The sequence below is a fragment of the Molossus molossus genome, unplaced genomic scaffold, assembly GCF_014108415.1.
Source record: "Molossus molossus isolate mMolMol1 unplaced genomic scaffold, mMolMol1.p scaffold_m16_p_11, whole genome shotgun sequence".
NCBI lineage: Eukaryota > Metazoa > Chordata > Mammalia > Chiroptera > Molossidae > Molossus > Molossus molossus.
This window is the reverse complement of record NW_023425346.1, coordinates 24,537,381-24,553,192: the sequence shown is the minus strand read 5'-3', so window position 1 is coordinate 24,553,192 and position 15,812 is coordinate 24,537,381. Positions and strand designations below refer to the sequence as shown.

The following is a 15,812-nucleotide window of genomic DNA, read 5'->3' as shown; positions in this document are numbered from 1 at the left end:
TTTTCTTTGTCCCTATTATTCTGGCATTTTATACTAATGTTTCTGTTTTCATTTTTTTTTCCTGGGAACTTCTTTGGCTCTCTTAATCTGAAAACTGATATATTTTAGTTCTGAAAAATAATATTAATTTTTTAATGGTTTTTCCCTCTTTTTCTCAAGTATCTTTTTCCAAACTCATATAATTTAAGTGGTAAACTTTCATTTTCTGGGTTTTTGTGTTTTTATTTTTTATTTCCTTGAGGATTTTTTCAATTTCCAACTTTCTATCAAATTTTTAATTTCATTTATAATAGTTTTAAATTTTATAACTTAAAATTTTGGTTTTGCTATTTCTCTTGTACTTTCTTCAAGAATGTAATGCCTATTATAAATCTGAGGATATTGGACTTCTGGTCATGATGGTGGCATAGGTAAATGCGATACCTGCATCCTCCCACAACCACAACAAAAGTACAACTAAACTAAAAAACAACCATCAGTCAGAACCACTTGAAACCTAGCTGAATGAAAGTCCTACAACTAGGGATTTAAAGAAGACACATGGGCGGAGACATGGAATAGGTTTGTTCTGCACCCATGTATGGCAGATAAAGATCAAGAAGTATATCTCAGCTGCAGAGGACTTCCCTGGGGAGTGGGGATCCCAGCCACATAACTGCTACCCCCAGTCCAGAGTTCCAGTTCCAAGGAGAGAAGTCCCATAAATTCTGACTGTATTAAACAGTGGGGATTGTGGCTGAATGAGATGGATGCTCCTAGAGTCCCAGGCAGTTCCTCTTAAAGGGCCTGTGCATGGATTTACTCTGACTCACTCCTTTTGAGCCCCAGGGTTGGGGTGGCAGCTTGAAAGGCACCAGGGACACACAGGGAGGAAATAAATTATCTGGCATCTCTGTGGGGGGCATATTTCTGCCAGACAAAAGTGCTGGCAGAGACCATTGTTCCTTTTCTGAGCCCTCCCCAACAAAGGTGGGCAATATAACTGAATCTCCATCAAACTGGCTCACACTGTTTGCCCCACCCTGGTGATTCCCTGAGGCCCCTCCCCACTCAACTTGTGGGCTCGCCCAACCTCTTCCCAGTGATTTTTCCATTCAACTGGCCTGTCTTGGCTCACACTTGAGTGATTTAGTGAAAACTTCAACAGCATCAAACAAGACCTGGAAACTGTAAAAAAGAACCAGTCAGAAATGAAGGATCCAATAACTGAAATGAAGAATAATATAGGGAATCAATAGTAGAGTAGATGAAGAGAATCAAATTAGCAATTTGGAATATAACAAAGCAAATAACACCTAATCAGAACAGCAAAAGGAAAACATAATCCAAAAAAGTGAGGATAGTATAATGAGTCTGTGGGACAACATCCAGCATATCTAACATTCACATCATTGGGGTACCAGGAGGAGAAGAGTGAGAGCCAGAAATTGAAAACCTTTTTGAAAAAAATAATGACTGAATATTTCCTAACTGGGTGAGAGATAAAAACATACAAGTTCAGGAAGTGCAGAGAGTCCCAAACAAAATGAACCCAAAGACGTCCACATCAAGACACATCAAAATTAAAATGCCAAAGGTTAAAGACAAAGAACCTCAAAAGCAGTAGGAGAAAAAGCAGTTAGTAATCTACAAGAGAGGTACCATATGACTGTCAGCTGATTTCTTAACAGAAACTTTGTAGGTGGGAAGGGATTGGCAAGAAATATTCAGTGTGAAAAGCTAGGATCTACAACCAAGATTACTCTATTCAGCAAAGCTATTATTTAGAATCAAAGGACATATAAAGAGCTTCCCAAACAAGAAAAAGATAGAGTTCATCACCACCAAACCAGTATTGTATAAAATCTTAAAGTGTGTTAAAGAAGAAGAAGAAGAAAAAAAAAAGATAAAAATTATGAACAATAAAATATCTCTCAACAATTAAATGTTAAAAAATAAAAAAAGTCTGAGGATATTAAATTGTTTTTATTTCATTCTGGTTAGATTTCTGTTTCTTTTCTGCAGCTTCTGTTTCCTCTGAGTATTTTTTCTTTTTCTTTATTTGATTTCACTCTTCATCATGGTATAATCTTTCTTTAATCATGTGGTGTTTTCTGGCTGGCTCTTCACAATTTTAATAGTGAAAGAATAGAACAAAACGGGAAAAAAAAAAAAAAAAAAGGAGACAAGCAATCTACCAGATTCAGAGTTTAAAATTAATACTCTTACTTTTAGTTGCATTTATCTATTTTAGAAGTCTTAAACACTCCAGTTTCTGATTTATTCTGAATTTCTGCAGTGCCATTTAATTTGCACCTGGCCTCCTTCCATTGTGTTTCTAGATTTTTATTGTACATGTTCAGTCAGTCAACAATTATAATCTGCTTTCAACCTACTATTTTTATTGCCATGGACTTCTCCCCTATTCCTTCTCTTTGTAGGCTTATGATATTTTTCATTTGCTTTCTTGTAGATTTTGGGGTTTTGGAAGAGGGTAGAAATAATAGAATTGCCAGATAAAATTCAGAACACCCAGTTAAATTTGACTTTCAAATGAAGAACAAGCACTTGTTTTGTTTAATTATGTCCTAATAAGTTATTTTTCATTTATCTTATAGTTTCTATTTTAATCATAAAGGACTTGTGTTTGAGAAAAATCTCACTTTAAAAATGGATCTTAAAAACTGTGGTAATATTCACTAAAAATACATAGTGTAAATATTTCAGAAGTTATTAATTTTGAGATATATTTTAAGAAGTAAAGCATTATTAAAACTTATATTTATAATTTTCAAATTCATTTACTGAAGTAGATATTGCTACTGTCTTAATTTGGGATAAAACTTTAATTCAGTTTATGTTTATCAAGTAATGTTTGCATTGCAATGTATAGTGTTATTAGGTTCAGTGAGATACTCTTTTATATACAGAGCAATACAGTGGAAAGAGCACTGAAATTCAAGTAATATTAACTGAGAGTGAACACCACACTTCTGTGTGACCTTGGGGACGGTCACCTTTTGACCTTCTGTTTGCTTATCTTTAATAGGAAATGTTTCAACACATTACATCTCGTTTGTGATGATTAATTGAGACAGTCATACTTGCTTATATTCAGCGCCTAGCCAAGGCCCTGGAACCTACTTGGTTTCAATAAATGTATTCTCTCTCTCTCTCTCTCTCTCTCTCTCTCTTTCAGTGAAGATTTTGGAGACTTATAGTGGAATCAGTTTATATTTATGTTATTTATGTTACTTCTTTTTTTCATATTCCATCTGATTCTTCACTATCTCTATTAGCAAACATATTAGTTTGCTAGGGCTGCCATACAAACTTCCACAGACTGAATGTCTTAACAGAAATTTATTTTCTCCTTATTCTGTAGGCTTGAGTCTGAGATCAAGGCCTATTTGGAGCCTCTTGGAGATGGATAACTTCTCTTTGGGCCTTTACTCTGTGTGTGTCTGTGTCCTAATTTCTCCTCTGATAAAGACAACAGTCACACTGGATTATGACCCACCCTAATGATCTTGTTTTAACTTAATTACCTCATTAAACACCCTATCTTTAAACACAGTCACAGTCTGATGCACTGGAGTTAGAATATCAACTTATAAATTGGGGGGAGCAAATCAGCCCATTAAAGTGAAATAGAGTTATCAAACTTTTTTGCATTGAAATTAAGCAAGCAGCTCTTGAATTCTGGAAATTTCTGAAGATTCTATTGTATTCATGTTAATAACAATGTGAGAAAAAAAGTGAGAAGCAAATGTGAATCTAAATAATAATTACAGTCAAAAGCGAAGTTCTTTATGTTAGAGGGATCATTAAAAAGAAGTATTTTTAAAAGATAATATCAACGGGGAGTGAGAGATGGGTTTATTGAAATGTTTTGAAGTTACAAATTATCATGGGAGATATTTTTAGGAATTTTTATTTTCTCAATCATTTCACAAGTACTCAGGGAATTTCTACATTCTACTCAGTTCAAAATAATATAAAGCATTGTGAAGAATAAAAAGAACTACAGGACGGGATCCTTGTTCTTGAGAGCTTTTATCTCTGGATAAGGAGTCTAAATTAGTACAAGTGAAAAGAAAAGATAAAGCAACTGTATAAAACCACATGATTCTGTCTGTAGAAGCCATAGAATCAGTGAGAATGAACGGCCAATGTGAGATAGGCTAGTCTGAAATAGTTTACTGAGGTGGGTTGATACTTGTGCAGTGATGGGTGATTAAGGGAGAATTATGTGCAAAGGTAAGGAAACAAACAAAATTTTAAAAAAATGGTGTATTGATTTTCTTCACATCACTGATGGCAGTGTTCACTTATGTCTTATTTTTTATGGTGGTGAACGTGAGACACATCTTCTTAACACATTTTTAAGTGCACAACATGGTACCATTCACTGTGGTCATAGCAGATCTCTAGAACTTATTCATTTGGTGTAACTGAAATATATGCCTGTTAAATAGCAACTCCTCACTTCTCTCTACCCACCCCACCCTGGCGACGACCACGCTATTCCTGGTTTCAATGAGTTTGACTAGTTGAGATTCCTCATGGAAGTGAAACCATGCAGTATTTGTCTTTTTGTGATTAGCTATTTTGACTTTGCACAATGTCCTCAAGTTTCATTCAGGTTGTTTCATATGGCAAAAATTTACTTTTTTTTTTTTTTTTTAATAAAGTCTTTGTTTTGTTAGAGTAGTTTATGTTTCATGGCAAAATTGCAAGAAAAATACAGAGATTTTTCTATTTATATTTTATCCCTATACATGCATAGTCTCCCTCATTCTCAACATCCCCCACCAGATGATTTCCTTCTTTTTTTTTTTTTTTATCCTCACCCGAGGATATTTTTCCATTTTTTGTACAGATAGAGTGGGAGGGAGGGAGAGGACGGGAGAGAGAGTGAGAAACATCGACGTGAAGGGACACATCGAGTGGCTGCCACCCGCACAACCAACCAGGGCCGGGGACAAACTGCAACCGAAGTACGTGCCCTTAGCGGGAACTGAACTTGGGTCTCTCTGGACCGCAGGCCGACACTCTAACCGCTGAGCCAAACTGGCCAGGGCTGATTTCCTTCTTTTTAAAGGCTGAATAATAATCCATTGTGTATATAGATATCTCACATTTTTTATCCATTTATCCTTTGATGAACATTTACGGTGTTTCCATACCTTTATTACTACTCATTACTGTTACTATTATGATTAGTGCTGCAATGAATATTAGAGTGTTAATATATCTTCAAGATTCTGTCTTTTGTTCTTTATGATGTATACCCAGAAATGGGACTGTTAAGTCATATGGTAGTTTTATTTTTAATATTTTTAGTAATCCTGTTTTCTATAGTGGCTGTGCCATTTTGCATTCCCATAAACAGTGTACAAAAGTTCCCATTTCTCCACATCCTTTCCAACATTGTTATTTTTTTGTAATGATGATTACCATCCTAAGAGGTGTTGCTAATATCTCCTAGTGGTTCTGATTTGCATTTCCCTGATAGTTGTGATATTGAATATCTTTGCATATACCTATTGGCTGTTTGCATCTCTTCTTTGGAGAAATATTTAATCAAGCGCTTTGTCCATTTTCAATACGGTTATTTGTTTCTTTACTGTTGATTTATAGGATTTCAGTTACTTCTTTTCTACTTATTTATTGTCTGTCTCTCTCTCACTAGAACATAACTCTATAAAGGCAGAGATCTTATTTGTCTTGTCATCTGTCATTTTTTCATTATCTAAGTTAGTGCTTTACAAATAATACATGATCAGTATTAGTTGAATAAATGTATGACTGGATATTATGAAGAGTAGACTAAAGGCATGTATTAAAGAGAAGTAGGAAAGAAGTATCAGTAGATAGAATCAATTTAGTTACATTATGATTTAAAAACCTGACAGAGAATTTTTAATTTATATATAATTAGGAAGTTTGAATAATCTTGAGCAAGAATTAGAGGTGAACTTAGAAGTTTTCTCCAAGATACCTGTGGTCCTAGTTTCATGCTGGTCACTACTGAGGCACCTATTGTCTAAATACTCACAGTCCTTCAAGGCTCCGGATTCTTTGGTCATTGTCCTCAAGGCCATGTGGTTCTTTGTGTTTGCTCCCTCCTTCTGCTTATTTCCCGATTCTGTACTAAATCTAACTGCAGGGGAGGAGAATGACCATTAGATTAATACCTTGAGTCTGCCACAGCTTGGCACCTTCTAGTGGCTAAGAAGGGGAAGTAGTTTTCTTATTTTTTTTCCAGTCTCCTGTAGCATTAAGCACAATGCAACCAGGAATACATTTTTTATTATTTTGCCAGAGATTTGTTAACATGTTCAGTTTATGGTGGATGGAGTCTAGGGTTGTGGTAAGTTATATCTTAGCTGAATGAAACATGAGAATTTGCACAGAGTTATCAGCTTACAAAATTACTTATCCCTTGCTGTCTTTAACTCCAATGTTACTGTATAGTCCCTGCTCAAGACACATTAGTTCCTAGCAGCTGAGAAAGGAAAGATCATTCTCATTCTCTAAGTCAGCGGTTCACAACTTGTGGGTTGCAACCCTTTTGGGGGTCAAATGACCCTTTCACAGGGGTTGCCTAAGACATAACAGTAGCAAAATTACAGTTATGAAGTAGCAACAAAAATAATTTTATGGTCGGGGGTCACCACAGCATGGGGAACTGTGTTAAAGGGTTGTGGCATCAGGAAGGTTGAGAACCATTGCTAAGTGATACACACTCAGAGGTGATCAAAAAGAAGATGTCCTGGGTTCTCAGTGTTTGAACTGTTAGCTTCACGCTGTCATCTATATCCCAGTGGTGAAATGTTCTGGCATAGAGGACAGAAATTTGTCAAGTTTCATTGTGGTCTACTTTTTTTTTTTTTAAATCATCGTTATTGTTGCCCTGGCCAGTTTGGCTCAGTGGTTAGAGTGTCGGCCTGCGGTCTGGAGAGACCCGGGTATGGTTCCTGCTAAGGGCATGTACCTCGGTTGCAATTTGTTCCCGGCCCTGGTTGGGTCGTGTGGGTGGCAACCACTCGATGTGTCCCTTTCACATCGATGTTTCTCTCTTCCTCTCTCTCCCTCTCACTCTATCTGAACAAAATATCGAAAAAATGTCCTCGGGTGAGGATAAAAAATAAATAAATAAATACATAAATAAATAAATAAATAAATAAATCATCTTTATTGTTGAATGTATTACAGATGTTTCCCACTTTTTCTCCCCATTGACCACTTTCTCCTCAAGTCCACCCCTCCACCTTCCCCACACTATTGTCGCTGTCCATTGGTTACGTATATATGCATAGAAGTTTTTGGTTTATCTCCTCCCACTCTCCCTCCCCTCTTCCCTTTGAGGTCCATCAGTCTAACAACCAATTTGTATTTCTTAATTCCTTCATCTTTTTCACCCACCCCCTAAGTCTCCATCAATCTGGCAAAGAAACAAAAAAAAAGTTATTTGTATCTAGGAGTCTGTTTCTGTTCTGCTTGCTCTTTTTGTTTGTAGATTCAATTGTTGATAGATGATAGATAGATAGATAGATAGATAGATAGATAGATAGATGATAGATAGATATTTATTGTTCATATATTTGTTCTTCTCCTTCAAGAAGATCCTTCAACATTTCATATAATACTGGTTTGGTGGTGATGAACTCCTTTAGCTTTTCCTTGTCTGGGAAACTCTTGATATGTCCATTGATTATAAATGACAGCTTTGCAAGATAGAGTAATCTTGGTTGTAGGTTGTTGCTTATCATCACCTTGAATATCTCTTGCCACTTCTTTCTGGCCTGCAAAGTTTCTTTTGAGAAATCAGCTGACAGTCTTATGGGAACTCCTTTGTAAGTAACAGACTACTTTTCTCTCACTGCTTTTAAAATTTTCTCTTTGTGTTTAACCTTTGGCATTTTCATAATGATGTGTCTTGGTGTGGGCCTCTTTGTGTTTATCTTGTTTGGAACTCTGTGCTTCTTGGACTTGTATGTCTGTTTCCTTCACCAAGTTAAGGAAGTTTTCTATCATTTTTTTAAATAGGTTTTCAATTTCTTGTTCTCTCTCTTCTCCTTCTGGCACCCTATGATGTGAATGTTGGCACACTTGAAGTTGACCCAGAGGCTCCTTACACTATCCTCATTTTTTTGGATTCTTTTTTTCTTTTTGCTATTCTGATTGGGTGTTTTCTGCTTCCTTATATTTCAAATTGATGGCTTGTTTCTTAGCTTTACCTACTCTACTATTGATTCCCTGTAAATTATTTTTTATTTCAGTTAGTGCATCCTTCGTTTCTGACTGGTCCTTTTTTATGTTGTTGATGTTCACACTAAGTTCCTTGGAGAGCTCCTTAAGTTCCTTGAAGGTCTCACTAAATCCCTTGAATGACTCACCAAGTTCCTTGAGCAACCTTATAACCTGTGTTTTGAACTCTGCATCTGATTGATTGCTTATCTCCATTTTGTTTAGTTCTTTTCCTGGAGTTTTATTCTTTTCTTTCATTTGGGACATGTTCCTTTGTCTTCTCATTTTGGCTGCTTCCCTGTGATTGTTTCTATGTGTTAGGTAGGGTTGCTATGTCTCCTAGGCTTTGTAGGGTGGCCTATTGTTTGAGGTTTCCAGTGGCACAGTTTCCCTGATCACCCCAGCTGGGCCCTCGAGGTGCACCTCTAGTGCGGATTGCATACCCTTTTGTTCTAATTGAGTCTTGATTGCTTTTGGCATGTCAATGGGAGGGATTTACTCAGGCTGATCAGCTGCAAGGACTGGCTGTGCCCATTAGCCACTGGCCTCTGACTACTTTGGAGGATCAGCTGTGTAGGGGCCCACCACACAGAGCAAGGCTTACTTCATCAGGGCTCTGGTACCCACTGAGTTTACTCATTGAGTGTGTCACTTTTGGAGGTAGTTGGGCAGTGGTGTTTCGGTGTGGTCTGATGCTGTATACTGGGTGTGCTGGCTGTGGGGCAAGGACAGCCACTGGCTGTGTTCTATGTGGGGCCGTGGTTCTCAACGTTCCTAATGCCGTGACCATTTAATACAGTTCTTCATGTTGTGGTGACCCCCAACCATAAAATTATTTTTGTTGCTACTTCATAACTGTAATTTTGCTACTGTTATGTCTTAGCAACCCCTGTAAAAGGGTTGTTTGACCCCCAAAGGGGTTGAAACCCACAGGTTGAGAATCGCTGATCTAGGGCCACCTGGCATAAGCTACAAAGTGATCTGTAAATGGCTGCTGCTTGTGCTGGGCTTGAAGGTGTCCAGGAAAAACCAAGTTGTGAACCAAGGCTGGTTGCTTCTAGGGCCAGGCCTGGGGCCACTTACTGAGAGGTATGGGGCTTGCTGAGACCAGATGCTGCTTGTTTGAGAGATTTTAGGACACTTGAAGCAGGATCTAAGACAGGCCAATTCTTTGGTAAAGCCTTTGGAAGCAGCTTGGGTGTGCCCAAAAGTTGGGTGGGGCAGGGCTCAGAGAATCACCAGGGTGGGCAAACAGTGTGAGCCAGGTTTCTGGAGTCCCAGATATGGTGGCTATCTGCCGCCCCAGGGAAGGGCTCACCAAAGGAAACTCTGTCCAGCAGAAACCTGTCCCCAGCCCTCATCCTGAGGCCAGACAGCTCAGTTCTTCCCTGTATGTCTCTGGCACCCCTCAAGCTGCCTCCCCTCCAAGCTTAGAGGGAGCAAGTCCAAGTAAGTCCATGCATGGGCCCTTTAAGAGAAGCTGCCTGGGGCTCCCGCCGCCTCAGCCTTCCTCTGCCTCTGTTCCCGCTGGTTTATCCAGCCAGAAGTTATGGGGACTTTTCTTCCTGACACTGGAACCTTGAGCTGGGCACCTGGTGTGGGACAGGGACCCGTCACTCCTCAGAGAGGACCTTCACAGCTGAGGTGTCCCTCCTGATTTTTATCTTCCACACGTGGGTTTGGGACCAGCCCGTCTGCACCTCTGCGCCTCTGTTTCTCCTACCAATCTCAGTGTGGCTACTTCTTTAATTTCGTAGTTGTAGGACTTCCATTCAGCTGGATTTCAGGTGATTCTGAATGATGGTTGTGTTGTAGTTGAGTTGTAATTTTGGTGTGGTTGTGGGAGGAGGTGATACCACGTTCCCTACGCTGCCATCTTGACCGGAAGTCCAATGTGGTCTACTTTAAAAACCTAAAACCCACACTGGCCTTTTTCTTGGGTCAGAGAGAAGTCAGTTCATTAGGATCTGACATGTACTTTAGGTAAATTCTTATTTTTTGATGTGTCCACAATTTTTAAAAGTTTTATTTCTAAAATAATATTCTTATAGTAACATCAAAAAATACAAAAGAAACGGTGACTATTAGCAACAGCGGTATCTCTTAATCCATTCTTCTTATCCACATTTCCATTTTTCAGACATAAATCTCTTATAGCTGTCTATTATTAGTTTTTCTGGGGTAACTATCAAATATTCTGGATGATATTTCAAAACAACTAATTCTTGATCAACTTTATTTTTTATTTATTTATTTATTTTTTTTATCCTCACCCAAGGACATATTTCCATTTTTTGTTCAGATAGAGCGGGAGGGAGAGAGAGGAAGAGAGAGAGAGAAATATCGATGTGAAGGGACACATCGAGTGGCTGCCACCCGCACGACCAACCAGGGCCGGGGACAAACTGCAACCGAGGTAGGTTCCCTTAGGGGGAACCGAACCCGGGTCTCTCTGTACCGCAGGCTGACGCTCCAACCGCTGAGCCAAACTGGCCAGGGCTTGATCAACTTTAGATATCATGCATTAAGTTTTCTGATATAAAATCATTTACACTATTCCTACTCTTCTCTGTTTAATGTTTTCTAAACTTAAACAAAATTTGCTTAATCTCTATGAACAGGGACTACTTTCCTCTTAGTTTTCAAATCATCTTTTGACACTTAATTTTTTACCCTGAGACTATCCTTTCTTCTTTCTAACCACACTTCTAGCTTTGCATGTAAAATCTTTAGTCAACTCTACTTTTATTTTTACATTGCTAATGTTTTTAGTTTTTATTTTTATTAATTCATTTGAGACAGAGAGACATTATTTTGTTGTTCTACTTATTTATCCATTCATTGGATGATTTTTTTTTTTTTTTTTATCCTCATCTGAGGATATTTTTTGATATTTTGTTCAGATAGAGTGGGAGGGAGAGAGAGAGAGAGAGAAACATTGGCGTGAAAGGGACACATCGAGTGGCTGCCACCCACACGACCCAACCAGGGCCGGGGACAAACTGCAACCGAGATACGTGCCCTTAGCGGGAACCGAACCTGGGTCTCTCCAGACCGCTGGCCGATGCTCTAACCGCTGAGCCAAACCGGCCAGGGCTCATTGGATGATTTTTGTATGTGTCCTGACTGGATGGATCCTGCAGCCTTGGCCTGTGCTGCAACTAGAGTGAGTCCTCTATGCTTTGTTTAAAGACTGACTTTAAAAACTGAAACCAAGTAAATGGCATTTATTAGAATTATAGGCTAGATTAGAATTAAAAGGTAGGGTTACATTTACCTCTTCTTTGGTCTTCTATTGATAACTCTGTGTCTCTATTTCCATCTCTTTCTCTCTCACACTTTTTATCTCTCCCTGGGGAACTTACCCCTAGAATTTTCAATCTCGTGGTCCAATTGGACAGCTTTTACTTTATGTTTGACACATAAAATTTATTTTGGTGCCCTGGCCAGTTTGGCTCAGCGGTTAGAGTGTTGGCCTGCGGTCTGGAGAGACCCGGGTTCGGTTCCCGCTAAGGGCACGTACTTCGGTTGCAGTTTGTCCCCGGCCCTGGTTGGTCGTGAGGGTGGCAGCCACTCGATGTGTCCCTTCACGTCGATGCTTCTGTCTGTCTCTCCCTTCCTCTCTCTCCCTCCCACTCTATCTGTACAAAAAATGGAAAACTATTCTCGGGTGAGGATAAAAAATAAAAATAAAAAAAAATTTATTTTGGGGCTCCCCTTTGCCATCTTGCTTTGTTCAACTTTGTTTCCTACATTCCATGGCATTATTTGACTAATTTTCTCATTTTGTTCATGTTCAACTTCCAATTTCTTTTTAAGAGTTCATGGATAATGAATTTTGTGATTTTATGAATATATATATAATATATGCATTATATATACATATATACACACACACATATACATATGTGTGTACCTTTCATATATATATATGAAATGAATACATATCTATATATTCGCCTTGCCCCCACCCCCACATACACTCCATGTTAATAGTTTGGTGTAGAACTCTAGCTTGATTATAATTTCCCCTAAGAATTTTGAAGGCATTGCTTACTGTTTTCTAGTTTCTAGCACTGTTGAAGAAAAGTCTGACATAGGTTTAATTTGTATTCCTTTGAATGTTATTTACTTTTCTCTGTCTGAGACTTAAGAAAAATCTTTTCTTTAACCATTGTAGCCTAACATGCCACACAAGTGTGTTCACATTTTCTATTCTTTTCGCTGCTGGGTTACTTGAAAATGAAGTCTTCATATTTTTGGTCTCGGGACAGTGAGCAGGGAAAATGGTGGTGGTATTACATATAAAAGTCATGTCACTCAGTCACCCTATTTTTAATATTTCTTTGCTTGTTCACTCTGTTATTTATAGGCTGAAATGACCGTCATCCAGAGTTCTGTGGGGAGAGATGGCTTCCATTCCTGTACAGCCTTTTTTCCCCTTGTTGCAGCTTTTCACCATTTTCTTATTTCTATCCACATATCATCGTTTACACATTTTTTTAAAAAATATTTTTATTGATTTTTTTTGAGAGAGAGGAGGGGAGAGAGAAAGAAACATCCTTGTGAGAGAGAAACGTCTCTCCTACAAGCCCCCTACTGGGGATCGAGCCCACATCCTGGACACATGCCCTGACCCGGATTCAAACTGGGACCTCTCAGTCCCTGGGATGATGCTCAGTTCACTGAGCCACACAGGCCAGACTACACATTTTTTGTATGCCCTCATTTTCTTGTTTATTATGTGGGTTCCTTTTTTTTTTCTCTCTCTTTTATGTTTCTATATTTTTATCACAGAGGCATAGTGGAAGAAATAGAAGTAGAAACACCTGTTTAGTCTAGTGTCCCGTGCAATATACCTTTGAATGAAGTCTGTACAGTAAACATTTCTACCTTTTCCCCCACTCAGGAGACTTTTCTATTCTTATGTAAATTTGAGTGTAAATGAAAACATGAGTGAATAGGCTACTCAACTTCACTAACTATCCTAAGTTCTATAACTGCATGCCAAGAGAAAGAACACTAAATTCTGTCATCCGTAGAAAGGAGATTAATTTAATAGAATTTGCAATCAGTGCTCAGTCCATAACCAGGAGCCACTATTCATTCTATGACCCAGGGAAAAATTATTTACTTTTTCTTTGCTCCGAACTATAAAATGGTTTAATAATAGTAGTACTTACCTTGTACAGTTATTATGAAGATTGAATGAGTAAATTTATCTATACTGTTTAGAATTGTGCATTGCACAAAATCAGATTCAGGAAAGGATGATTATTGTACTATTCTTGCCATATCAAAAACTATGTTTGGGTCCAGTCAAAATCTCCTGGCATTTGAATGAAAATAATTATACTTAAAGGTAAAGGCTGCATTGTCTTCTTCATAGAAATAAACAACCTTACTTTAGCTTCTAGGTAGAAATTGATTTGATCTTAACTGTCATTTGATTCTTGTTGAAAAGTATAAACATTATGCAAAAACTTTAAAATTAAAAGCTTTGTTTTAAATCTTTGCATTACCTTCAAAGTTGTTTTAATGCATTCAGCCTGAAAAGAACACAAGTTTTAAAACAGGAAGACAAAATATATATTGTTCTATGAGAAGAGAATTATAATAGTTTCCTTATCATTTTGCTATAACAATATAAAATAATGTAATAATAAATGTGTGATTTCCAGTAAAATGTTAGCACCTTGAGGGTCAGGACTACTTTTATCTGTGGGATACTGCAGAGTCTCTACTCCTAAATGAGCACTCAATATGACTTAACAGTGGATATTAATAAAATTATGGAGAAAGGGGCATAAACTATGCAAAAATTAAGAGGTTATTATAACTATAAAGCACCCAGTAATGGAAAGTACCAATGATGAAAAGTTTACATAATTTAAACAAGTTAAAGAACAATCATTTTTGTACTTATTTAGATATTTTGTTGCATTTTGTCACTTATTTATATAGTACTACTATCATCATATTTAAATATGTAAATAAAGTAAGTATTCCATATCAATTTTAAATATGATTTTTAATATTTATTATATAAGAACAAGAAAAATTAGTCAAGAATCTCTCATTGGGTAGGGAGGAGGAACATTTCAACAATGAAATGTCACTGTAATTTGCATTTCTAAAAGAAAAACTGATTTTACTGATTGTCTTTGAAATAGAGGTTGAGAATATAATAAAAGAAATCAGAGATTATTATAGTTTATTCTCTGTTTATTCTTCTTTAATAAGATGATTATCTTTTCCATAAAATCTCTTTTTGTTTTCATAGATAAGAAACTGTGGTGGGCAGACCAAAACTCAGCTCAGCTGGGAACTAGCAGCAAAAGAGATGGAAGAAACCCCACTGTCCTACGAAATAAGACTTCTGGAGTTGTACACATGAAAGTGTATGATAAAGAAGCACAGCAAGGCAAGTCACACTGTCATGATTTTGTGCCACCTTTTGAATATATAATGTTCTCTTTTTTCATATGATTTTCTCATTTTAAAAACTGAAGATTCCTGTTTTGCTTCTAGTATAAAAGGGATAAAAGGCAAATGCTGCTTAATACTATAGAAGGCATGCCTTTCATGTAAGGTGCATAATGAGCTTTCAAAACATTAGTAAAGCTGCCCAAGGAATCTTAATGGGTCAGGTCCTCAAAGAGGTCTTATTCAGTTCTTGATTAAAAAATATAAGAATAAGGAAAACAATCTCAGCAAAATATATGCAGTGGATCGGTTTGCCCGGAAGCTAAATGAACTGTGTGGCTTTAGATGGACTGTGTCGACATAAGGATTCATGTCCAAAAGCACTAAATTGTTTGGCTCTAAGCATTTTGCTTTTTTGTTTTTGCTTGTCCAAATGGTGTGCAGTGCAATGGAGTGAGAGAACTAACAGATGGTTTACATAGGTGGACTTGTCCCATTGCCCAAATGGCAATTAGATCCAAGATGCCAGCCAGTACAGCCACACACCTGCTAGTCCTTCCTTAGTTTATGCTCCATGATCCATGGCATTTGCAGAACGCCCTTCCTAGAAAAAAAATATATACTTCTGTATTTTATATTCTGGCATTAGTCACTGCCATGAGAATCCTTAGCTTCAAATTCCTTTGTTCTTGGGGCAATGTTTCAAGAAAATTTAATTTTTATCTAAAGTAGTTGGGCATGTAGACCAAAGCAAAGAAGAGTGGAGGCAAGAATAATAACCCAAGGGGATCACCAATTTTGAAGACAAAATTGTCAACACCATTAAATAGGCAGGATTTTTTTGGAGACACCAATTGACAGCCATTCCTGCACATAAACGGACAAATGATGACCTGGTCATGGTTGCTTTCCCTGAAGAGAGCATGCACCAAATTTGAGTCTGAAATTATTTTTTTTAACAGGAGCAGCAGTAAACATTTTTTTCTCTGGATTAAAAACAAAACAAACAAACAAAAAAAAACATTTTTAAGAGAAAAGAATTACTGTAAGAAACATTGTGCATCGGTTACTTTGTTCTTTTCATGGTTGAGAAGACACCAACACCTAGTCTCTTTAGCACAAATCTGCATTTGGTATCTGACATTTATCTT

General features: G+C 37.5%; 1 protein-coding gene across 1 annotated transcript in view; it reads left to right on the top strand.

Moving 5' to 3' along the window:
- Positions 1–15,812, top strand: part of LRP1B (LDL receptor related protein 1B) — a 1,816,022-nt gene that overhangs the window by 1,282,687 nt on the left and 517,523 nt on the right. The window contains exon 33 of the mRNA XM_036254023.1: positions 14,519–14,659. Coding sequence (XP_036109916.1) covers positions 14,519–14,659 — 141 coding nt within the window. The remainder of the gene's footprint in view (positions 1–14,518; positions 14,660–15,812) is intronic.